The sequence below is a fragment of the Colias philodice genome, chromosome 6 (genome assembly GCF_061535455.1).
Source record: "Colias philodice isolate Cphi_HAF_F1 chromosome 6, ilColPhil1 Martin Lab GWU primary, whole genome shotgun sequence".
In the NCBI taxonomy this organism is placed as follows: Eukaryota; Metazoa; Arthropoda; class Insecta; order Lepidoptera; family Pieridae; genus Colias; species Colias philodice.
This window is the reverse complement of record NC_143091.1, coordinates 7,071,635-7,099,105: the sequence shown is the minus strand read 5'-3', so window position 1 is coordinate 7,099,105 and position 27,471 is coordinate 7,071,635. Positions and strand designations below refer to the sequence as shown.

General features: G+C 33.0%; 1 protein-coding gene across 3 annotated transcripts in view; it reads left to right on the top strand.

Moving 5' to 3' along the window:
• LOC149487808 (long-chain-fatty-acid--CoA ligase ACSBG2-like) overlaps nt 1-27,250 on the top strand; it is a 28,326-nt gene extending 1,076 nt beyond the window's left edge. For 2 of the 3 annotated variants that reach the window (XM_089696518.1, XM_089696520.1), the window contains exons 2-16: nt 3,623-3,716; nt 4,415-4,616; nt 5,286-5,420; nt 6,311-6,512; nt 10,416-10,517; nt 11,738-11,887; nt 15,255-15,364; nt 15,700-15,840; nt 22,819-22,884; nt 23,243-23,461; nt 23,810-24,044; nt 24,689-24,829; nt 25,827-25,952; nt 26,603-26,723; nt 27,018-27,250. In XM_089696518.1, the coding sequence (XP_089552644.1) occupies nt 3,623-3,716; nt 4,415-4,616; nt 5,286-5,420; nt 6,311-6,512; nt 10,416-10,517; nt 11,738-11,887; nt 15,255-15,364; nt 15,700-15,840; nt 22,819-22,884; nt 23,243-23,461; nt 23,810-24,044; nt 24,689-24,829; nt 25,827-25,952; nt 26,603-26,723; nt 27,018-27,094 (2,121 nt within the window). In that variant the 3' untranslated portion in view covers nt 27,095-27,250. The remainder of the gene's footprint in view (nt 1-3,622; nt 3,717-4,414; nt 4,617-5,285; nt 5,421-6,310; nt 6,513-10,415; nt 10,518-11,737; nt 11,888-15,254; nt 15,365-15,699; nt 15,841-22,818; nt 22,885-23,242; nt 23,462-23,809; nt 24,045-24,688; nt 24,830-25,826; nt 25,953-26,602; nt 26,724-27,017) is intronic. The other variant, XM_089696519.1, reaches the window with a different exon arrangement.
• Nucleotides 27,251-27,471: the final 221 nt, after the last annotated feature.

Sequence of the window (27,471 nt, the reverse complement as noted above, 5' to 3'; positions counted from 1 at the left end):
CAGCAAGGTTGCAAAGATAATACTTGCTATTTTGGTAGGAAATTTCAAATTATGTAATTATGATTTTTATCAAAATGTAGTTAAACTTTACATGGTCCTCAAATAAGAATATCATTATTATATAATTATTGTCAATCAAAACATTAAAAATACATTAAACGCTTGACTCACTATATGAGTTTTTGATCCCTTTAAAGCAACAATTAAATATTCATATGCCCACCGGTTGTAGATTTTTCATTATGATTTTTTTCAGAATATTTGTATCATTTGACATACATACACATAATAGGTAAATTCAGCTATGAGCTGTATGTCAATATACCTTCATAGTCGTTAACTCTTTACAGATAACGAGATTATGTGTTTCATAAGTGAATGTGTTTTGTAGGCTAAAGATCTTATCGATTTTATTAGATATAGAATGAATGAATGAATGAAATACTCTTTATTATACATACACAGTAATAAATTTTATTACATAGCTGTTAAGATAGAGATGTACAAAGAGCGGCTTTATCGCTCGTGAGCGATTTCTTCCTGGCAACTCGATGTAGATATAGATATAGTGAGCAAGAATTAAAGAGTAGAGTAAGACAAGGAAAGAAGAAAGACTAAATATAGAATAGCAGTGAGAATTTAAATTGTAATAAATTAAAATTGCTGGTTAATTTAATATTTTTTTTTTATCGCAAAATTTATTGTGCTGTTGTTGAAAGTGGACGAGGTATACTAACACGGCTCTGTTTTATAAATAGGTAAAATAACATAAAATGTTTCGTTATTTTTTTTATTCTGAATTAATTAAATGTAGTGCATATATAGTTAGTTATAAATTTGTTCTACAAAATATGTAGAGTCTTAAAGCAATTTTAAATGGAGGTAGAGTCAGAGTCAAAAACTCTATACCTTGAGCAAAAACATACGTTCCTTATCGGCTATATTCTCCTTGTTATCGTCCATTTAAGTTTAAAGCTACAGTCTATAGTCATCCCATCACCTATAATAATGAATTAGAAGAAGAAAATACTAATGCTAAAGTACGATTTAAGCGAAGCGAGCCGATGCATTTTTGTGGTAGAGTTTACGAAGAAACATATTTTTACGTGTCTACATTTTAAACTAAGTTTAAGATGTAATTTTTACTTATTAGCTAGGTTTTAATTCTATTAATAGACTGTTTTTTTAACAAAATTTATTTTAAAAGCAGTTTCTGATAGATTTATTTATTAAGTAACTATTTTTTTAAACTATGATTATTAATATTCATTATATTGTTCAAAGATTACAAGGCAAATAAATAAACTACAACTTAGGAAGGACTATCTATAATACCTATAACATTATTTCTTCCTCTGAAATGCGGTTGCTAAGAACCACAGATAATATATGTAATATATACTTTGAAGTTAGAATAAGAGCTAGCGCACACAACTATTTTGTCTCTCCCATCAATTTGTATGGGGAGTTGCGTCGCTACGTGCGCGCACTTTCATACTAGCCCATGGGTGGAGAGACAAAATAGTTGCGGAGACAAAATTGCTCGTGCGCGCTAGCTCTTATTGTCCTTTATAGGTAGTAGTAGGTAGATCTTTTTAAGAAAGTAATTTCACACATTATGAATAGAAAAAAGAAAAGGAACCTTACATCATCTCAACCAAATTAGATTAATTAACACTTTTAGTTATTAGTATTTGCTAATGAATTCGGAACGGTTTTCAACTCTTTTCTTGTAGGTAGATACACGTTATCACCGTTCAAAGTGGTCAGTTTTTTTATCAAAATAATTCTACTTGATCCTTCGAGCTTACATTTATATTGCCTTATTAAATGCTTAAGATATGAACTAACATAAACAAATTATGATATCTTTCATGATATAATAGCGATTGTTTCCTGGAATTGTTTTAATTTAAAAAAGTCTTAAAGGGCGTTATTAAGATGTATTATGAACTAGCGGTCCGCCCCGGCTTCGCCCGTGGTACATATTTACGTTTTCTCTACATAAGAACCATCCTCGTACTTCAAGGAATATAATAAAAAAAGAATTATCGAAATCGGTTCAGCAGTTCTCGAGTTATGCGCTTACCAACACATTTTGCGATTCATTTTTATATATATAAGAAGATATATTAATCATTACCTACTGCAGATGATTAAAAACTTCCGTTTATAGTTACACAAGGCAACAACAGATTGCTGTTCTTTTTATTAATAAATAATATGCCTAAAAATTAACATTCAATCGACCTTTGACTTTCATTGAAAGTTATCTATCTTTCTGCTTCGTCCTGACGTTATCAATGATTCAAATAAACATAATTGAATTAAAATTTATTATGACTTAATTTTAAAACAATGGTTATTCTCACTAGTTTTTCTCATCGCAGAGTACCTACATAGAACTAGATCGAAAGAATAAAATAATCCCACAGATATGCTCACAAAACAAAATTTATGTAATAATAATAATAATTCTTTTAAATCTTCGTAAGATTATTCTGGAACTAGCATTTCATAGATACAGAACATGAATGACAATAACATGCAAATAAATTAATTTTGTGTTTTTCCTTAAAATCCACGAATTTTTTTTAGGTAGAGGTAGGTTATTCGATACGTAAAACTAAAAATAGACTACATTCGTATTCAAATTTACCTACGTAATAAAAAATAATTATCTATCATAAAACATTAACTACAAATGCTAAGTAATTTTATTATAAATTATAATGAAATCTTCTCACGGCAGGAACGAAGGATCGATTCGAAACAATAGGACTTTAATTAAAAAAGTCACGCCATTCTTACTATGCAAATAGTTCATATGGTGTTTACATACATCTTCTAACAATAAAAACAAAGAACTATCAAAACATCTTTGTTTTACATAATAACAATCATTATTTAAGTTTGATTTTACGCGGATAACGGGTGTAGGTATATAAAAAGTAAAGGTAACTAACTGACTGGTTCTATTAACCCACAGCCCCTAAGTACTAAACCGATCGGATTCAAAGGCATGCAGATAGATATCCCAGATCAAGACATCGAATACCTATGGGCTATGATGTAGACATCCGCTAAGAAGGGATTTTAATGAATTCTACCCCCAGAGGATTAAATTGGGGATGAATGTTTGTGCCATGAAAATTTGTTAGTCTGATAAATAATATGCTAAGTACATATCATCAAAATCCGTTCAGTGGTTTTTGTGTAAAATATTATGAAACACACAACCATAATTTATTAAAAATTTTCGGGTTTACACGTAATATTAGTGAAATTAATATTATTCAGCAGGATCGTTATAGGCATATTATTTGTATTTTAAATCAATTAAAATTGAGAAATAAGGAAAAAATTATGTTCTTGTCGCATACGATAAAACATAGGTAGGTACATCTACACTCTACATATCTCCGCTGATGATAAGCAGAAGATTAAGAATTAACTGTGTAACTGCAGATAAATAATATGTAATTATTATAAAAGCAGTCGGAATCGCGCTTTGGATCTTCGTTGTCGCTTTGCACCCATTGACGTAACACCATTTTTTTGTAATGTTTTGTCAGAAACTTTTATGAAGAATACACTTGTAATAGTATAATTATATCATCAGGATAAGTCACCAATTAGCGTGGAAAACGGAGTCGAAGAGAAAGTTAGCAGTATGCTCGTTGCCAATGGAATTGACAATCAAAAATATTTAAATGGTAAGTTGTTTTTAATTTTTCCACATAAATAAACCTAGTACCTACTTGATAGATTACGCAAATAATTCAGAATGTTAAACAACACAACAAAAAAACTAATCATACCCACTTAACATTAATACTGCCACTTGTTTGTTTGCTTGTTTTTTTTTTTTCACATTCAATTCACATTCAATTCAAATTCAATTTTTTCAAATTCAATCATTATAAACAACTCTTTGAATAGCTCATTAATGTAAAAAATGAATATTATATTAACACACAGAAACGTGTAATTCACTTCATTTTGATGAACAATAACATAGGTCATAGTTAAGGTAAATATTTCTGAGGAAGTTTATTACATCGTACTTGCTGCTATATCCTGTTTGTTCTAATAGAATTTTGCCATTTGAAATAATATACACGAGTACGAGAGGATTCATACAAAAATGTCTAAAACATTTGAGTTTAATAAAAAATATAATAATGCTTCCCTTTTGTTATTTGTAGTAGCAATTATGCGCCGGATTCTCAGAATAATTTTATTGTTACCTATAGATAACTTACATAAATAATAATGGTTCATTAGTTACACTGTTACACAATTTATCTACACATTTAATGCAATAACATATCTCTTTATATGATTTTATCTGTATCTTACCATCACTAATCAATTAAACTTTGATCATCATTATATCATATCCTGTTATCAGGGCCGGATCAAGTGATACCGGCAGATGAATACATATGCTGGACCCCGGGTGGGCACGTCAAGTTACGGATAGCTCCACGGGGAGCGGCTTCAGAACCACCAATTTCAGTTCCTGGTCTACTCAGTAGAACAGTCGCTAGGTACCCCGATGAGAAAGCCTTGTTCACAAAACGTAATGGCAAATGGGAGAGCATTACGTTCAGGTAAGAAAAGATCGAGTGTGTGAAGTCACGTGAAGTGCAATATAATTGAATTAAAAAAATTGTTGACGCATTCAAATATGTAAGAAGTTTCATTCCAACACTACTAATCGCATTGTAGGACTCAATAAATAATTTTGATAAACGGTTTATTGAGTCAAACAATCGTACGATATTTTTATGCTTTTCATTCGCACCAATTACCAAGATGTTTAAACGAAAATGAACGGAAATTACAGATTCAAAATCGATACGATATCTGTAATCGGTTTTTCTGTATGCTTCTTGGGAATTTGATTACGGTTATTTTATTCTATTTATAGTATCTACTAATAATAGCTTGTTCATAAACGAGTAGTGATGTAATCAAAATTGATTCGCCAATTTTTTCCACGTAACTCTTATGTAAGTACTAAGTATAATTACAAGAAAAAATACGTACATATATACCTACCTGCTTTATCAATGTAATCCAATAACAAACTATTAGGGATTGTGAATTTAAAAATAAATACATATCAATATTTTACTTTTATCTTTTTGTAATGACTCAAAAGATACAGAAGAAAAGTCCCGAAATCCAAGTGCATTCATTTTAAATCAGCATTGCTGCGTTGATTTTTTGAAGGAAAGATAATTGTACCTTTAATAATTTTTTCAAATTTATTGCAGACAATACCAAGCCAAAGTCAGAACAATCGCAAAGGCTTTCCTAAAACTAGGATTAGAGAGATGTCATTCTGTTTGTATCCTTGGCTTCAATTCTGAAGAATGGTTCATAGCAGATTTGGCCGCTATCCATGCCGGGTAAGAATTTTATTTTAATTTTCAGTGAATGTAAAACGCGTTCTTGTGTTATAAATTATATTTTCTATATTCCTATACCTAATCTATAAAAATATGTTTATCTATAATATATTGGGGCAATAACGTCTTTTCTACTATCTAAGACTAGATAACTCTATTTACCGCCGCGAATGTTTTAAAATTATTATTCGCTTATGTGTCATCAAAAACTTGTCTTATCTTTTTAACCATATACATATAATTTCCTCAATTGCCTACGAACATATTGCGAACTTGTATAAAAATTTTGACCTTTTAACATTTTTTTATTTTCTCGTTAAATTAACTAAGAACATATTTATAGAGTATTGCAAAGTTATGTTCTAATTACACAACAAATCGATAATCTACAAATGCAAGCAAAATACATAAATAGACCGATAGCCGTAGAGCGAATTAGGAAAAGATGTCAGATAACCTATAAATGTTCACGTGAATCTAGTCCTTTATCTCATCTTTGTTCTCACTTCAGGGTCCACAAGACCTATAAAAGTCTGACCTAACATTATGAAGTAAAATATAGTTCATCTGTCTTATTCTCGAATATTCCTGAAACCACCATGTGCGAGAATCAATTTCAAAGTCCTTTTCAAATCTGACATCATGTATTATGATAGTTACAGGAATGTTTTAGGAATAAAACAGAAGAATCTTGAGAACATTTTAAAGAATGGAAAATAATCGATCGTGAAGTGGGATTCAAACCCCTCGTCTTTCGCTCTATGAAAGACGCGGGATGACTCTCTATTCTTTTAAAGCATTTGTATGCTATAAAATTAAATATGTATTTTTTTAAATTAGAAGAATCTTCTTTACCGAAAACAATATTCATAATAATAATAAAATTTCAGTGGATACGCAGCCGGTATATACACGACAAATTCAGCAGAAGCGTGTTTCCACTGCCTCGAGTCGTCTCGAGCGAATATTTGCGCAGTACAGGACAAGAAACAGTTAGAGAAGATATTGTCCATACAGAGCCGGTTGAAGCACTTGAAGGCGATTGTGCAATGGGAGGGGACTGTGGACACTTCGATACCGGGGGTTTACAGCGTAAGTTTTGATAATTTGATTAAAGAAATCCATTCGGAGTAAGCAAAAAGAATCAAATTAGTTAGGAAAATAAAAAGTTTTTCTTTTTCTGAATTGGTAGAATGCTAAGGGAACTTTTATGAGCTTATTTCTTCAAAAGTGATTGATTTATTGATTTTATGATTAATTCATAGTTCTATTTTTTTTTAATTTTTTTTTGTTACTAGCAATGCCCTGCGGTTTTACCCGCATAGCGATAGCGATATCGTGACAGTGAAAAGTCTACTATAGGTCGGACTATAGGTTTAATTTTTAATCACATGAAATTTGAAAATCACCTTTACCCCGTCCCGCACTACGGCCTGCTCATTGTATTGAACAGTATACCTATGGTCCATTGAAAAGTTACATTTGGGGTCGCATTTTTTAGAGGACGCAATTTTATTTTTTTGATGTGTAGGGGGGGTCAGTGTGAAGCTATCACCAAGTTTGTGGGGTCGCCACCCTTGTCCCACGGCCGCCATCTTGAAAATAGCGGTTGAAATGGTTTTTACGATATATTATCTTTTAAACTATTTATCTGATAATAAAACAATGTTAACATTATTCGTTGCAAATTAAATTCTCTACAACTTAGGTTCAGTAACTTTTTGTCGTAGAACTATAAACAAAAAAGTTATAAGCGAAAATGTTCAGAAATTAGAGATGTTTATATTTTTCAATAAAACTTTTTTTTATAAGTTTACGAAGAAATTATATCATACCATTTTTGTAGATTGTTTTTCGTAGAACAACTTTTATTTACAACATTTTTTCATTAAGTAAATAGCTAAGGTTTTACAGCCCTCCGAAGCGAGTACTATTTTAAGTACTCTTTACTATACAGAATACGATATGTGTGTACTAATAATAATTTGTCACCAGTAATTATTTTATTTTTGTTATAATAATATTTTTAATAATTAATTTTACAATATTATTAATAATTAATTATTGAATCTTTTCCCCACAACCCAGGAGGTAGAGTCTGGAAGTGCGTTTTTTTTACGTCGAAAAGCAGGGCTGAAATGTTCTGCAGTGTGCTTCCATTGTTGTGGAGTCTGGGAAAAGAGCCAATAGCCAATTTATTATGTATAGTTACTACTGAAAAATAGTACTCACTTCTGAGCGCTGTAAAACCTTAGCTATTGACGTAATGAAAAAATGTTGTATATAAAAGTTGTTCCTCGAAAAACAATCTACAAAAATAGTCTTATATCATTTCTTCGTAAAATGATAAAAAAAAGTTTTATTGAAAAATATAAATAGCTGTAATTTCTGAACATTTTCGCTTATAACTCTTTTATTTATAGTTCTACGACAAAAAGTTACTGAATCAAAGTTGTAGAGAATTTAATTTGCAACAAATAATGTTACATTGTTTTATTATCAGATAAATAGTTTAAGAGATATATCGTTAAAACCATTTCAACCGCTATTTTCAAGATGGCGGCCATGGGACAAGGGTGGCGACCCAAACAAACTTGGTTTTAGCTTCACACTGACCCCCCCTACACATCAAAAAAATAAAATTGCGTCCTCTAAAAAATGCAAGGTCAGGCCTAAAAAATGTAACATTTCAATGGATCACTACTATTTTCTGTAGATTGACACTTTTAAAAATTCGTTATATCTTTTGAATGGAATATCCAATTTTTTTCATTTAAAAAGTATTTTGCTGGTATTGAAACAGTCAAATAAAACATCATTTAATGGGATAAGGATTAATATATGTGTATGGATAACATGGTTTGATTACTGTCGGCACTTCTATTTACTTTAAAAACGTAAAAAAGTTGTTGTAGTAACATAACTACTGAAGATGGACATATGGTATCGCGGACTTTCTTGTAGATATTGATCCATTCTATAATACCGTAGAACATTTTTTTGTTCTATCTTCAATAGATTCCGCAGCGCACGCGATGACAGAAGTTTTATTGAGGAATTTTTTACACCTTGGGTTACATTATTGCATTTTTGGTAAGGATCTCTATTTTTTTTCAAAATGCAATATAGCCTATGTTGCTCAGTGAAGATGCAGCTTTCTAATGGTGAAAGAATTTTTGAAATCGGTCCAGTAGTTTATGCGTGAAAACCATACATACATACAACATACAACATATAAAATATTATTATAGAAGTATAGATGTTGGACAATTATAGCAGGCAAAAATTAAGCAATACACCTACCAAAACATTTTTAGGGTTCCGTACCTCAAAAGGAAAAAACGGAACCCTTATAGGATCACTTTGTTGTCCGTCTGTCCGTCCGTCCGTCCGTCCGTCTGTCTGTCAAGACCCTTTTTCTCAGGAACCCGTAGAGGTATGAAGCTGAAATTTATATCAATTACTCAAGTCTACTGTCCCTTGAAGCTGTGAAAAAATCAAACTTCTAAGCCAACGCAATCAAAAGATACAGCCGTTTATGCCGCAAATTTTCGACACTTGCAAGGGAATCAAAACCTACAGGGTGCTTCCCGTGAACTCAGAATCTTGAAATTTGGTACGAAGCAACGTCTTATAGCATAGATAAAGGAAAAATTACGAAAACCAAAATTTTTAGTTACATCACATAATATATATTTTTTTAATAATTTTAAACTTACTACCACGGAACCCTCGGTGCGCGAGTCCGACTCGCACTTGGCCGGTTTTTTTTTTAATAAAATCACACTTTGTTTTTTTTGATTATTGATTGATTAATGCATAAAATTTTATTTTTAAATTATTCCTTTTCGCTTTGAACCATGTATTAAATTCTGTGATTAAATTCATGACACAGATAGCACAGAACTTTGAAATTAAAAAATAGAATAAACAGTGAATGACGATGGATGATCTTCACTTTGACGATGGTGCCGACCTGCGGGTCTATGGGCGGCGGCGGCGACTCGCTCTGCTCTCTCTGGTCGCGTTCGCGTTCAACCCCGTCTGTTGGCACTTGGCGCGCCAAGCAGCCGCTCCTTCATCTCGTGGATGTAAGGGGCAAGGGCAACGCTGCATCGCGATGTACAACTCGCGGACGCGCACCTGGATATACATTTAAGAACACTTTTATTTAAAGAAAAATTAAAATCATCTCAGAGAAAAATGATATGTCGAGTACCAAGTAGCTTCGGTCAGTGAAAATAGATGTCGCTACTACACGCTATTGAGAAGAATTGAATCGCGCTAGCAAAGTTTTTTGTTGTATAATCATATAATTTTCGAATGGCTTCGTATTCACAGGTTACGAATCCATAAACCATAGTACATATTGTACGAAAATTTTGGAAAATCTGACATTTAGTCAGATTTATTTATTTATCTACCTACACGTTTGTTGTATATTGTATGTAATATTTACTTAATAATATATGAAGTATATTTATTTGTCTATTTGTATTCGTTTGTAGTTTTCATTTAACTGCATACGATTTTCGCATAATAATTTATTTTCATATTAGCTTTCCGCCCGCGGCTTCGCCCGCGTTTTCAAAGAAAAACCCGTTCCCGTAGGATTTCCGGGATAAAACCTATCCTATGTCCTTTCTCGGGTATCAAAATATCTCTATACTTACCGAATTTCATGCAAATTGGTTCAGTAGTTAAGGCGTGATTGAGTAACAGACAGACAGACAGAGTTACTTTCGCATTTATAATATTATAGTATGGATTCCTATTTCCCTATTCTGGTACTATTCTGGTACTATGTGGGGTTAGAATTAAAATAGAATTTCTGTTAATGTAAAGGTCATAGTCATAATTCATGTTGATGATTTTTTGTATGACTACATAAATGTACCTAGGCTTAGGATAATTTTACCCATTAAAATCCCAATAACGCGCAATTACCCAAAAATAAAGAACAATACCCTACAAATAAATAAATTTAACCACCAGTGGCAACAACTCTTGGAGATAGGCGCCAAGGAGCCAGACACGCAATTAGACAACGTACTGAAGACTATTTCCGTCAACGAATGCTGCACGTTAGTTTATACCGTAAGTATTCACACGTGTATTGTATTTAAAGATTTATTTGTTTATCCATTACTTTGTATTTGTGACAATAAATAGTGGTTCGATTTTACGTCATTCGTCGTATCTGTATATTGTGGTCATACTGTGTAGGTGTATTGACTTGGCTTATACGGTGGCATTTAAAATGGTTCAGATGGTTAATGAGTCAATAAATATTTATCTGTCCTATTTTTATATAAGAGTTTTAGTAACATTGTGATCTTTTGCAGTATTAAATATGTACACACTTTGCCTTCGCCATTACTTTTACTATTTTGTTTCAAATTTGCTTTTACTATTTTTTTTAAACGGAATTGCTAGCGATCCTGAATATCGAACCAATGGATCAGAGTTCAATTCCCACTACTGGAAAATGTTTGCCATTTTGGACTAAGTAGATAGACGGCAAGGTCGATACCTATAAATTTTTATTTGTATTCGTATATTTTTTTTCCGCATCATAAATATTCCTATACTACGGATATTGACGAAAAAATATTCCAAATGTTTTTTAACTTCCTAAGTATAATACTTGCTACAAAATGTCAAACAGGACAAATTCATACAAAAAATAAAGTACATACTAATAAAAAAATCGTTAAAAAAAATATTTTTATCTATAAATTTTTAAAGAATATAAAAAGATCGATCACGAGGAGGAATTCGAACCCGCGTCGTCCGCCAATCTGGGGCGACACCTTGAGCTACTCGGCCACCCGGTGATCCCACCAGAGCAATATAATTGTTTTTTTTTTAAGTGAAAACTTCTTTAGCGGCGTTGAGCACTTTTTCTGTAATGGGTATAAAATCTTAAACTCGCGTCAGGACACGTGACCTGATCGAAAAAGCGTAAGACGGATACCATTCCAAAATATCAAACATGCTCAACGTTAATAATCAAGTTTTCACTTCTGCCGGCACTCCCGGAGTGCAACCCGTCTTTTTTATTCTTTCAAGAAATATAATGCACTAGCTGCGCTCCGCGGTTTCACCCGCGTGGCTCCGTTCATGTTGGTCTTAGCGTGATTACCAATATATACCCTTCTTCCTCGATCAATGGGCTATCTAACACCGAAAGAATTATTCAAATCCGAGCAATAGGGAGGAGATATTAGCTCGTTCAAACAAACAAACTCTTCAGCTTTATAATATTTAGTATAGATTTAAATGCCTTGAAACCAAAATATCATATTATTTTCTAGTCCGGAACAGTGGGTCCACCAAAAGCGGTGATGTTATCCCACGACAACCTCACATGGGACGCGCATTCCGCAACACTACGAGTTGACAATATCCAGCCAACTTTGGAACGTGTCATATCCTATCTGCCACTTAGCCATGTTGCTGCACAGGTGAGGAATCTGGATTTTTATGTTAGGTCTATCTTTTATAGTTTCTAGATAGATATTTTATTTTATTTAAATATATATTTTTTGGTATATACACTATTATTCTGTTACGTAGAAAGCACCTTTATAAACCAAAAATATCTGTTTATTTTCCTACTTCAGGTCATGTTACAACTGTATAGAACTCTCTTCTATTATTCTTATTAGATAGGTGCGTACTTTGTGCTATAACAACTGATAAGAAAAGTTACCTTTTCATAATGTAAGTAGGTAGACATTAGCGTCATTTCATCCAATAATTTTATATCCAATGTTTATCTTTTAGTAATTCAATTCATATCAATGCATAATTTTCAAACTAGAAATAAAAGGGACTATGAAGTATGGTGATATTAAACGCAATTGTCACACAATGACCTATCACAATTAGTCACGATGACAATTTATAAGTAAAAGTTTTTGCACATGTGCACATAGTCTATGGATTATAGAACTTCGTAAAATTACAGCAGTAGTTTGGATGAACATTGTACATCGTTAAAATGTTAAATCAGAAATAAAAAATGTGTCGAGTGATGACGTAAGATTCTTAAAACCATTTCATTATAATCTACCACACGAGATTGCAAATTGTCGGCCAATTTCACAATTCAACGGTCATCGATAAATTATAATGTTCAAAAAATAATTCGTGGAATGTGTAAGAAAACTTTCTTTGCATATTATAAGCTAGCGGGATATATTCCTGTTAGATTGTAATCTTACGGTGTTTACAATTTTACGGTGACATAATATATAGTGAACTAAATCCTATCGACCTTTGGTTCCATTGCAATCGATGATACCCACATGTTTATTCCCACCGATAAACATAGATACTAATACCTAATAAAAAATGCAACTTCCCTATCTTTTGAGCCATTTATCAGTTGCATGTAAATCGTGGAATTATTAGTGAAGTGCTTGTAAAAAAATTCCGCGAACAACAATTATCTTGGCTTATTAAATAACAATATAATAAATTACCTTAAGTTGTAGGTACATTGAGATTAAAGTTGCAAGGTCGCCCGGTATATTTGAATATACATAATATGAGATAGATACATCGAGATATATTACGTACATTCTATCTCGATGGATAGATACTGCATTTTATATACCGATGCCTTTTCGCTGTTGATAATTGTTGTTATCGTTATACTATAATCATAGGGGGTAAATATCGTTGACTGATTAAAATTAAATGTTATATTAATCGGCAGCGCCAGTTCACCTTAATTTGTCTAAAATTAAGAATTAAGATAAGACAAGGAAGCATAATCATTTTAACATTAACCTTACTCACCAAAATACCAGCAGGTCAATGTACATAGTACATAATCCAAATGACTTATAAATTATACATAATATTATAAATGGCTTAATAATAATACATTTAAATAGGCATACTAAATTATATACAACGAAATAGATGTAAACGGTTGAATTGTCATGTTTTGATCCAATTTAATGTATACCGAGATTAGCTCGCTACCCATAGGCTAATGCTCTAGGTTGAAAATAATAAAATTTTTAATATCTGTTCTCTTTCGATATTTATGTGGTATCACTTTTAGGCATTCGAATATTCGTATGTAATTAGCAATTAACAGGAAATAAATAGACCAGTGCCGATAATTTTTGAAACAAAAAAAATCACAGAAGGATGAAAACCATTAGAAAAGGAGGGGAATATGATAAAAATTAAAGGAAAAATAAATTACAGTCAATCCGAGTTCGGGAAGTGGGAAGGGCGGAGCTTTTAAAGCTAAAAAATGGTTAGCTTTAAAATCTTGATTTCCGACAAAACTACAAGTCCTATTGAAAAAAGTTCAATGACAAAGTTGTAGCTGTAATAAAAAGTTCTACAACATTAATTGTATTTACAATTTATGTACGTAACCTCAAAATTTAGGTGAAAAATTCAAATAACCATGTTTTTTGTTTTTTTTATCTATTTCAAAAAAAATTTTTTCTACGATATTTGGTTGAAACTTACTTTATTATGTCCCAAATACACTGTAATTTATTTGATTGAAAATATTTATTTTTTAGCCTTATTTCAACTTAATACAAAAAAAACAACCTAATTTTCAATCGAAAATTCTGACGTCAAAATATGAGTTTTTTGCAAAACGTTGGGGAGCCTTTTGTTCATTGAAATCTCTTCTTTCTGTTGTTGTAATTTAAATTTACTCAGAAAATGCATACAAACAGTGTGAATTGTGATAATGAGCTTTTATAAAACAGGCACACTTCTCGAACTCTATATTTTCTAAGGCTTAAGGCTTTTCTTACTACCTTAGTTTTGTCTTGTCTCTTGTTTCTTTAACACCGGATTATTTTTAACTGACCTCTAAAATGACAGTTCTTTCGTTTTCCTCAGTTAGGTTGAAAGGGTTGTAACCAGTATAACTTACATTAGAAATTAAAGACTGTTACGGATTTAAAAGGCGATTAATTACCTACTCACATCTACTCATTTAAATATTATATAGATACCTTAGATATTATGTATTTCGACGTTTCGAAAAATTTCCGAGACCACGTTCTAAATCGTTCTAAATCTGTTATAAAGCCTTTAATTTATTATAATTTGCATTTAGTACATTTCACAATAATATTTCACCGCTTCGTTGGTAATGCGTAAGCGTAGAGCCGGCACGTCCTGGCTTCGATTCCCGTTGGTGACGAGATAAAAAAATGTACATAAATAATACATCTGCCCTATATCCCACTGAGGCCACACGGGACTTCACTTTATATTTCAGGGCATTTTTCACACACGGCTCGATCTGACCTTATACGATCTTATACTAAGCTTCCGCTTGTGGTATGGAAACCAAATGCCTTGTGTTATGGCTGACCAAAAACCTACTAAACTAATATTATAAACGTGAAAGTTAGTGAGAATAGATGTGTGTGTGTATATGTTATTCTATCACGCAAATACTACTGAACCGATTACAATGAAATTTAGCACACATGTAGAGTGTAACTTGGATTAACACATATGATAGGTTTTATCCCGGAAATCCCACGGGAACGGGAACTATGCGGATATAATCTTAAATAAATACTTATATAGATAACTAGAGGTCCGCCCCGGCTTCGCCCGTGGTACATATTTCGCAATAAAAGGTAGCCTATGTCCTTTCTCGAGTATCAAAATATCTCCATACCAAATTTCATGCAAATTGGTTCAGTAGTTTAGGCGTGATTGAGTAACAGACAGACAGACAGAGTTACTTTCGCATTTATAATATTAAAGTATGGATTAATACAAAGAACAATATGTCACAATATATAATGAATATAACAATTTGTACAGGTAATGGACATCTATATTACAATGGGCAGCGCAGTGCCTATTTTCTTCGCACAACCTGACGCGCTGAAGGGAAGTTTAGTTCAAACGTTGAAAGAAGTCCGACCTACTAGGTAAATTTTTGATATAAATTGAATATAATTAAACTGTTTTTGCTCACGAGATAAGAAGTATTATATAAACATTAAAATGATTGAATTAATTTTCGCAAGGATATCAGGTACCTAAGTTTCTCTAGACATACCAATTAAGTATTTAAAACAATACCAAAATTCAATTCAATACCAAAATTTTCCTTCTAAAGTCATGTGAATTGAATGTGCAAAAAATAATTAGATTTATAAAGAAACCTGCTTATAATTACTAGACACCATATAACCCATTTAAAATAATGATATTGATAGATCAATTTTTTTTTGCATATTTTACTAAAATCATATTTTTTTAGATTCATGGGAGTACCACGAGTATGGGAAAAGATGTATGAAAGTATAATGGCGGTGGGGGCCTCCAGTGGGGCCGTGAGGAAATATATCGCCACTTGGGCCAAGGATAAGGGCACCAAACATCACATGGCTAGGATCAACGGGTAAGTTATTATACCGACCAATACAGAAACACACCCACTATAAATATAAAATCATCATCATCATCATCAGCCCATATACGTTCCCACAGCTGGGACACGGGCCTTCTATGAGGATTCAGGCCATTATCCACCATGCTGCCAAGTGCGGGTTGGCGGATGTCACATGTCATCGAACTTTTGATTCTTCGACGTGTCAGTTTCCTCACGATGTTTCCTTCACTGTTTAGAGCAGTGATGTCATAACATGCGCAGATAAATTGAAAATTCAATTTATTTCCTGCATACTCGCCTGGTCTCGAACCTCCGATCTATCGTTAAGTTCGAGACTACTGATTCAACAATTATAATGTTTAAACACAAATCTACCAAATTCCGTGCTAAATAGGCACTTTAGGGCCAACTAATCGAGATAGCCTATAGAGTAAATACCTAATATAAAAAAAAAAACTAATGAGATCTAAAATTATCTAAACGAAATGTTCATAACGCACATACAATTTTCAAGATCCATATAAATTACGAGATATGCACCCAATTTTCCAGATCCATAATAAAGGTTACGCCGTAACTAAAGTATTATAATTATTGTGGCCGAAATAACAAGTTGAAGATTTAGATACAAAGTATGAAAGTTCAAAGTAGTATGAGAGGAAGTAGGAATGCTTGAATGATGCGCAGGTCAATATTTTGCGGAGTATGTAGGTGTAAATAGAAAGGAAATAAAAACGAACATTCTAAAAATACCGGATAAGTTATGGCCACGTGTACCTATACTGGCCTATCATAACAAGATAAACCTATTTATTGTACACATAAATAATCTTGTATGCAATAAATTCTTTAGATATGGATATTTGAAGACTCCATTTTGGTGGACATAGTTAACAATGTTAGACTTTAAATTAGATTTAAAATAAAATTGAAATTTAAATTGCGGTTTATTTGAGCCATTGTAAAGTATGTGATATTATATTTGATATTTTAACGGATTTTTTTACATAAAACAATAATTTCAAAGACCAATTTATTTGAGGATAGTTTTTTAAATATTGACATGAAGAAAAAAAAGTAATTTATTTCTTATCGGCATTAAATGTGTTGAAGGTTAGGAATATAGGTACGTCGATACGTCATACGATTATCTGCTGAATAAATATATCTTCTTTCTTATATATAAAAATGAATCGCAAAATGTGTTGGTAAGCGCATAACTCGAGAACGGCTGAACCGATTTCGATACTTCTTTTTTTAATATATTCCTTGAAGTACGAGGATGGTTTTTATGTAGAGAAAACGTAAATATGTACCACGGGCGAAGCCGGGGCGGACCGCTAGTGTATTATATAAAAAAATCTCTTAAATTTTTATTCTAAGCCCACAAAAAATGAAATTGAATATTTTTTCTCCAAATTATAAACCTTTAATATTCCACACGCTAATTACCACCACATAACTACGATATGTCCGATTGTGCTTCTTTGTCGCTCGTTCCGCGCTCTCGCTTGCACTTCAAGCCTTACATGGAACGCCTCAGAGCGAGGTAACGCCGCATGAGTCATGTTTTTTCGTGCGTGCAGCCGGCTATATCGAATTATAAGACGTTGTCACGTCAAAAATATTAGCTAACCACGCGACGCGACGTAGGTATCATCGAAGCTTTTAAAAGGAATGAAATGAAAGTTGACATGTTACTTTCTTCTTCATCTGCAAGAGTTCATACTTCAAAATAGCGTAGATATAGGAAATTGATTTCGTCGAAAATATGATATTATCACAGTATTACAATATTATTTCCAATATGGTAATACTGTGATATTATGTAGGGTAGAGCCACGACAAAACCTGATAATTATTTCTGTAAACTTTTAGATTATTTACAACATATGGAAAGATGTTCAAACATATTATGGAAAAATGTTCAAACAATTTTTTTATAAATCTTATAATATATGGCCATAAATTAATTCGTTAATCATTCCTTCGTTACAAAATGAATCACTTGTAATTATTATTCCAAATTGAAATTAATAAATGAAAGCTTATCGATTTGCAAGTGCTCATGGTGCGGCTTATAAATTAAATGATCATACTGTCAATAAATTAAATTATCTATTTTAGATATATATATGTCACGGCTAAAGGTAGGTGAGAACATAAACTTAAGATTAGCCGGCTAAACTTAGGTTTATTTTCGACGAGGTGTTAATGTTAGTTTGTTCTATCTTTAGCCGGCTAAACTTAAGTGTAACCGCAGGCCCGTGGCTAAAAATGTCGGGGTGGGTAGATTTGGTTAGCGCCGGGCCGGTGGAGGGCTTGAGGGGCCCGCACAGTGCCAGAAAACACTCGCCCTGTTCCTTACATGTATTATAGTAACCAAATCTACCCACCCCGACTCAGGGCAGAAAGCTGGTGGCTAGGTTAGGTTAGGTTAGAACTCTTAAGACTCGCACGAGCCGAGCGAGCGCAGCGAGCGTGCTGCGGCAGCAGCCGGCGAAGTGCCAGAAAACACTCGCCCTGTTCCTTACATGTATTATAGTAACCAAATCTACCCACCCCGACATTTTTAGCCACGGGCCTGCGGTTACACTTAAGTTTAGCCGGCTAAAGATAGAACAAACTAACATTAACACCTCGTCGAAAATAAACCTAAGTTTAGCCGGCTAATCTTAAGTTTATGTTCTCACCTACCTTTAGCCGTAACATATACACTCATAAACAGTCATAATCTAGGGCTTAGAATTTTAAAGCATTAAACCATGTTAATGCTCTAAGATCTAGGGTTGTCGAAATGTACTGATAGATATGAAGAAATGAATTAAAAGTGATTAATAAAAAACAAAAAAAGATTAAGTATTGTTTTCTTAGATTTTTAGATATTGGATTAAATATAAAATATCTCTAGATTATCTTGAAATTTTCCTATCCTATCTGTATAAATTGGCCCTATATAAATGATATCTATATAAATATTATATAAATTGGCGTTAAATGGGGTGCGATTAGATGTACTAAATTACAAACATAATTTATGATTGCTAGTATTTTATTTAAATAACCATTAGCACTTGCAGTAGCGGCGTTAGGGCAGGGCGCGGTTGGGCGACCGCCCAGGGCGCCGGATATAAAGGGGCGCAACAGGCGCCCCTTTATATCAATGTGAATGACATTACAATAATTTCATAAATTTATCTTATTATCCTGATAAGGATCGCCAGGATTAGCTTAAAACATATGTTTGTATGTAACCAATTCTCCTTCGATTCGATTTTGACCCACTTTTCAAAGACGGATTTTATTCAAATTTTGTATACTTATCAAAACCCGGTAACAATACAATAATTGCATGAATTTATCTTATTATCCTGATAAGGATGGCTAGGATTAAATATTTCTTTACGAAAACTAACCGACTTCTTAAACGGTCAGTTTTAATTTAAAATTTTTACACTTATCAAGGATTGGTGACTTCACATTATTTTTTTTTTATCTTATTATCGACTAAACAAGTAATAATGCACAACTTGTCGCACGCCTGACGCAGGGCGCCGTTCGTATCACAACGGCAGAAAATCATTGCGTGACGCATTTTTTTAATTTTGCTATAACTCCAAAAATATTCATTTAATATGAAAGATGTAAAAGGAAAAAATAATCTTTATGAAATACTCAAGCTAATTACGTATTTAAAATGATAAGATTTATTACCGTAATTCTGTAGCTTTCAAATTACTACTTTGTAATTGCTAATTTTTTAAAGTAATAAAATTGATATAACTAGTATGTTCTCTTTAGAGATAGACATGTCCTATAACTGACTTTTCTGGAGACCTGTAACTGATACACAATTCCACCATACATTATTTCGTTATATCTCAAAGGGTTTAGATAGCATTTTCGTCGACAGCTCCCGTACGCCTAATTTTTTTCCGACTTCTACGTACACAACATATATCCTTATATTTTGGGTGATTTGTACAAAATCTTAATACATGATATACTCAACCCTTCCTTTTGAATCGTTATATTAAATAAAATTAAAATAAACTGAATTAAAATCCGTTGCGTAATTTTAAAGGTAGGCGGCGGGAAGCGTTTTTGTTTTATGGTTATGCAATTCTTAAAACTGAGTTGAATCTGCATTTTCATCATTAGGACTTGTTTCCATATTATCGACTGTTATTGGTTACATATTATCGCTACATTATAGGCTCGGGCGGAAAGCTAGTACAAATAATCCATATCCATACTAATATTATAAATGAGAAAGTAACTCTGTCTGTCTGTCTGTTACTCAATCACGCCTTAACTACTGAACCAATTTTCATGAAATTTGGTATAGAGATATTTTGATACCCGAGAAAGGACATAGGCTACTTTTTACCCCGGGACATAGGATAGGATTTATCACGGAAATCCCACGGGAACGGGAACTATGCGGGTTTTTCTTTGACTGCGCGGGCGAAGCCGCGGGCGCAAAGCAAGTAACAAAATATTAAAGATATGAGTGTATGGACATTATTCAGCATAAATCTTACTAAAAAATTCAAAATAAATATAGTTAAAAAACTAAATTGTGAAAAAATCGTGGGGTGCCATGTATAATCAGCTCTTGAAAAGCGCCCCACGCTTTTTTCACAATTACACTATGTATTGATTATTGTTTAATTCTTAGAGTAATAATTATTTTTTACTTTTTAGTGGTATCTGTCTTGAAAGCGTGTTTTTTAGTTTTTTAAACTATATTTATTTCATATGGGTTTGAATTGCAGTTAGGGGGCGCCGTATAAATCTCGCCCAGGGCGCTGGTAAGGCTAAAACCGGCACTGAGCACTTGGTATGAGTTCTCGCAATTGATAAAGGTCGATATACATACGAATACTTATTATCTAAGTACTAAATCAAATTCCTATCAATATAGGTATACCCTCTTTGACATAATATCTAATAATAAAACACTATTGACGTCATTGAAAACTGATAATCAATATCTTAAGATTGGAACCATAGAAATCTAAATAACAAGACACTAGAAGTCGTAAGCGCGCGTGACATTGTCGCCGCTCAGGTGGTTACCATTCCACAAGTCTGTTCGTCGCTTGGTGGTCGCTTGTTCAGTTGTTTCTGACACGTGCGTGAGTAAACATGGTGTGTTGCAGCATTTCCCAGTGCGGAAATTCTTCCATAAATTGTAATTATACTAATAAAGGAATAACATTTCACCGGCAAGTATTTTTGTTTATAAATATTGCCGTTTTTCCTTAAAATTAAACAATATTTACAAGCAATACGAATGACACAGTCAACCGTTCCTCTCATCACGTTTAGCTATACATTGCCTTTTACTATTGTCAACATCTGACAGGTCGGTTGTTATAACGGCCAGATGTTATCAAATGACAATTACAAGAAGCAATGTACTGCATTGTTAACGATAAAGAGTAAATAGTCGCAAGCTAGTGATGTGATGTGTTAAAATTTTTCGATATCGTAATACGATGTTTTTTTGCGTAATATGACGACTGATAGAATAATTGGATTATATTTTAATTTGAATTCTATTTTATTTTTATAACTGATATATAACTTTTTAAACTAAGTACATCGATACAATCATTTTCGGACAATTTTACTGTCGATACAGAATCACATTAATTAAATATACAATAAAGGACATTCTTCGCTTAGGTTGACAAAACTATTTTATGTTAAATATATTCTTTGTAGATTTCCACAACGCCGTCCTGACATTAAGGACGAATGGATATCCGCGACTGGGAAAAGAAATTGGTTCCCTACAGGCTATAGTAGGATATGTTAAAAACATTTCAAAGAAGATGATTTCAATGTCACAACAAAAAGACGTACATTAAGTAATTGTTATAACTCTTATAATTTTTGGTGGTCTGGCGCGGTTCTGCAACAGGTGTTCGAGATTTTCAAATTTAAACTCTCAGTTTCTAAACCCCCTCCATTTTTTTTAATATATAATGTACAGACACTGTTTTATTATTTGTATATACTAGTTTGTATATATAGATAAATAAATATTTAAGTACATAACATGTTTTTATTCCTTATACCTATATGTACCTACAGTCTGCCGTGGGCCCACGAGATGAGCCTACCACTGTATTAAAATCAACAACTATATATTTCTTACTTGTTAACTATCACTTAACTATCGATTACAAGGCTGATGAAGTCTTACATCACTAAAGCGTTGAATGAACGTTAATGAAATTTCAACCTTATTTCTATGCGTTGAGGTTAAAAGTTATATCTATCAAAAATTAACGCCCTCTGTTGTCGAGTAGCCGAACTTTTTCGTATTTGAAGTTTCTAAGCAAAAGGAAACAAAACATCTTACGTACCTAGGGATGTTATACTAAAATAAACCGTAAAGTCGTGATTTAGGGTACATATTAAAATGCGAAATTTATTATTTATGTTAGTTTTCATTAAAATGAAGCTGTCCAATAAAAGGCATAGTTTACTTGTGTGAACTGTCTAGATATCGTTTTAAATGTGTGGATTTTGGCGACAGTGGTTTTCATACTAATTATGACATAATAGCACTTCTATGTGTCTTGTTATTTAGATTTCTATGATTGGAACCCTATTTCTTAATGTGATAATGTTAAAAACTAAATTAAAACGAGAATGATGAGCTACTTAATTAGACGTTTATTGCATCACAATAAAATCGAAGATAACCCAATATACATGGTGTACAGTTTTTCTTGACACTAAATAGTTAAATACGAAGACATAGATCCTAGGTACAAATTATCGTAGGTTTTATATTGTTTTTCCCATACTGACCAATATAAATGTTACACCCTGCATAATATATTTTTAATCTATAGTAATTACCAACAAATCAACGTCCAGCATCCATACGCTCACATTACAAAACCTGTAACTCTATCTGAATGATAGTTTAAGAAAAGCATACTTTAATAGATATTTCTTAATTAGTGCCTTCTCAGCCGGTATGGTCGGCCTCCCAGTTGACTTTACAATAATGGAAATGATACGGTTTTGGTACGTAGTGGTGACCCTGCAATTGCATGATACCTATGCATTTATGCACTTTGAATGAAATAGGCAGATCTGGTAATGTTTTTTATTTGAAACATACCTCAATATAATTAAGTATAATATAGGTCGGTATGAAATGTAATTCTTTTTAATGTATTGCTCATCATCTTAAAATATTGAAAATATAAGGTAATGCATGTAGGCTGTAGCATGTAGGAATGTAGCTGGACTGCTGCACTTAGTATACTGTATACATACGTTTTATACCTATGCAGTTTGATACGACGCATGACTGCATGTCGCCAGTGTATGAAGGCCTCAAAATATAATCTATCAAGTATTAAAAACCAAATTTTTTTAGGGTTGAGGGAACAACATGTGGGTACAAGATGGCAAAGTCGCTAGTTTTTAATAAAGTGCGCGATACACTGGGCTTCGACCAATGTGCGCTGTTTGTTACTGCAGCGGCTCCTCTCTCACCAGATATAAAGAAGTTCTTCTTGTCTTTGGACATTCCGATCATGGACGCGTTCGGTATGAGTGAAGCGTCTGGTGCGCATACACTTGGATGCTATCCGAAGTAAGTATAAAAATTCTAATATTACCTCCTAATATCATAATTTTCCTATGCATTCAACTTTGCCAAAACACTACATTCAATAAAGTTTAAAAAAAATTAAGTCTGACGATTAAGAACCACAAACATTTAAAGGAAAACATTAAAAACGTGTATACGTACATCGTAAAAAAACTTTGGTAAACAACATTCATTTAAAACTTATACCTGCTTAATATACCTGCTATTATACCTGCAATGTACCTACTTAATTAAATGCCCAAATATATATATTTTTAAAGTCATCTGGTACTCTACTCCCTACAATTTAGCAAGCATTCAACTGAACTAATTGCACCTATTTTCTCTTAGATTCAAACTAGATTCAGCGGGAGAGCTCATGGAAGGTACTGAGACCAGTTTCGGTGGTTCACAAAGTGTTAATGGCCCCGGTGAAATCTTGATCAGAGGCCGCCACGTGTTCATGGGATATCTCAATGATGAGGAAAAAACTAGAGCCACCTTCAATTCCGAAGGCTGGCTGATGACTGGCGATGTCGGAAGACTGGACAGTCAGAACTTGCTGTATATTACTGGAAGAATTAAGGTTAGATTTTTGTGGTTTAACAGATATTCTTCAAAGTACAAAGAAATTTATTTCAATTATTTTACTTATTTGTAACTATTGTGTGGAAATAATTGTTTGACGTGTACCGAAGTGGTCCCGAATCAGGTACTGTTACGCCATTTTATTATAGATAGGAGGCAACAGAACAGACGCGTTACCTGATAGTAGGAAAGCTATCAGCGTCGCTCATAAGCATAGGCTAGTTTAGTGTCACGGTGACGCACGAAACTCTATGAAGCATTTTAGAATAATGATCAGCGCTGATTTATCAGCAATCGACCTCATAATATATAATATCTGCAGTCACACTGAAACATCTCAGGCAGAACCTCGGCACAAGCTAGCTACGTTAAACTTCAATTCAGCCAGTTATAACATTAGTATTTTTAAACATAACATCTATACTAATATTATAAAGCTGAAACGTTTGTTTGTTTGTATGTTTGAACGCGCTAATCTCGGGAATTACTGGTCCGATTTGAAAAATTCTTTCAGTGTTAGGCCCATTTATCGAGGAAGGTTATAGGCTATATATCATCACGCTACGACCAACAGGGGTGGAGCCACGGGGGTGAAACCGCGCGGAGCAGCTAGTATATAATTAAATAAATGTGTGTATCCAGGAGCTGCTAATCACAGCGGGTGGTGAGAACATAGCGCCCGTGCTGATCGAGCAGGTGGTACACGGGGAATTACCGCACATCGGGTACGCGGTGCTCATCGGGGACAAGCGCAAGTTCCTGGCTTTGCTTGTTACGCTTAAGGTGACTATATTTTGCCATAAGTTGGTGCAGGTTAAGGCTTAAAAGTCATTTATTTATTACATATTTATTTATTTAGAAAACAAGCTTTCACATTTATTTAAAACACAATTTTGCGATGCGAAACCTTACGAGGTTTATAGCAACGCTCACAGTCGCATAAGCACCGTTTGTTATTAGACAAAAGATGTGCCTACATAAACCGGTTCCTTATCTATTCATGACATACAAATACAGGGTGTTCATTGCAATGTTGTTTTTTATGTTCATTTTATTGTTTTTATTAATTCGTGAAAATATCTTTTGTATATTCTTTTGTAGTTTTTAATATTAACGACCTTCATGACTTTTCGTGGCATAGAGTTAAGTATAGTGGGTAATAAGAGATTTGACGTACGCTTCCCATAAAAATTATGTACTTTAGGAATCATTAATTTATTGTTAGTTATTTGTCTGGTAGCAAACTGATGCGAAATGGGATTTTGAAAGTTTATGTTATGAAATTGTTCTATGAGAAAAAACTTTTTCATGGAAGCATTTTGTACCATACCAGCAGCTGTGGTGGATTTGCGGTTATATTTCTGAACACATAAGGCCGGTTATGGGATGGTACCGGCCGCTATGGTAGAGATTATGGTCATATACATTCATAAACGTGGTGAGCGATGTTAGCAAGAGGCCTGTATAACCGATGAAGGGTGATTGACGATTGTATGACAGGCAGTTAATTATCAAGATATCACCAGTTTTTTTGTGCAAAATCACGTGTTATTTCTGTACCCCTGCCACCCCATTCACTGTGCTCAACCGAATCCTCCAAGGCTGCGGGTGCTTTACACCACGCTATTCTATTGGATATATTCTGAAAATTACAATGAACACCTGAGTAAATAAATGCATTGCTCCTACTGCAGGAAGCTCAATTCACTTCCCAAAGTTTTTATTTAAGACTCGATTTATATATAAAATACAAAAAAAGGACAACATAATTACTTTGCAGGCGAAAGTGGATCCACAAAGCGGTGATCCATTGGACCAGCTCGAAGTCGGCACCCAAAAATGGGTGAACGGCCTCGGCAGCAAGGCCACTACTGTCAGCGAAATTGTTAAAACCAAAGATCCCCTTGTAAGTATACCCTAGGGATAGATATTTCTGGATAATTTATCCTAATATTTTTGAAGTGAAAACTTCTTTAGCGGCGTTGGGTATAAAATCTTAAACTCGCGTCAGGACACGTGGCCTGATCGAAAAAGCGTAAGACGGATTTTTTTTAGCCCTTATATTCCATGCGTAAGACGGATACCATTCCAAAATATCAAACATGCTCAACGTTAATAATCAAGTTTTCACTTCTGCCGGCACTCCCGGAGTGCAACCCGTCTTTTTTTTTATAACTCTATGTGTACACCCCTAGCTGACAACTCATTAAAGTATCTGGAATACTAATCTGAACCTGGAACATCCTATATATATGTTAGTGTTTTGAATTTTGATTTTAACATATACACTGATACATAGGTACACATACTGCGTAGAAACAAAGTGTAATGTTATGAAATTCATTCAACTCTATATCAAAGTTCCAATTGATATATATTTTATCACTATTACTCAATTCACACAATTTACACATTGATAATATCTACACCGTTAGTTTAAAGTGTTAACATTCCTTCAATGGATTGCCCAACCTACTTAACTTTTTAAAATTATTAAAATATTAATTAAATATCATTTTTTTCTTCTTTTAATAATTATATTTATATTATCCTTAGGTTCACAAAGCTATCGAAGAAGGTATAGCGCGCGCAAACAAGAAGGCCATATCAAACGCGCAAAAAATACAGAAATTCACCATCTTGCCAGCTGACTTCTCAGTCAACACTGGTGAATTGGGTAAGAAATATTTTTTTCTTATAAGTATCACATTTATTTATTATTAAGTCAGAAAATTATAGTAACTTGTGCAATATTATGAAGGAATCTTCATGATAAAAATGTCAATTATTATCTTTGTAGAATTTAAATTACACTGTACCTATCTGCAATATTCTTTAGGTATACCTAATACCTAATCGCTGACTCATATTTCCCAATGATAAAAATAGATAACAAACTATTGTTTAAACTAAGTTAATTAGCCACACATATGTGTGTTAACTTTCTTTAATATATATTTATTTATTCCAGGACCAACATTGAAAATCAAGAGAAACGTAGTGTACGAGAAATACAAAGACCTCATAGAAGACTTTTACAAAGAATAATTGTTAGGTTAGCTTTAAGTATAAATGGGCTGATATATTGAATTGTTACCGTTGTTGCTCAAATAGGGAATAATAATGTGCTAAATTGTGATCGGTTTATTGTTATATAGAGGTGTACATAATATTTTTGTTACTTAAATATATTAAGTTTTAAAATACACGTGTTTTATTGATGTTACTCCAAAATTTTCCAAAGTAATAGACCAAAGCACTACTCATAAAGTAGGTATGTGCCCATTTTTTTATATTTTCTTAGTTCTATATAAAAAAAAAAAATTATATATTATACAATAAAATACTCGACTGTGCAAATTATACGTAGACACTCATTAATTTTATTGGTCTTTGTGACTAACATTTTCTTATAAAGAAGACCT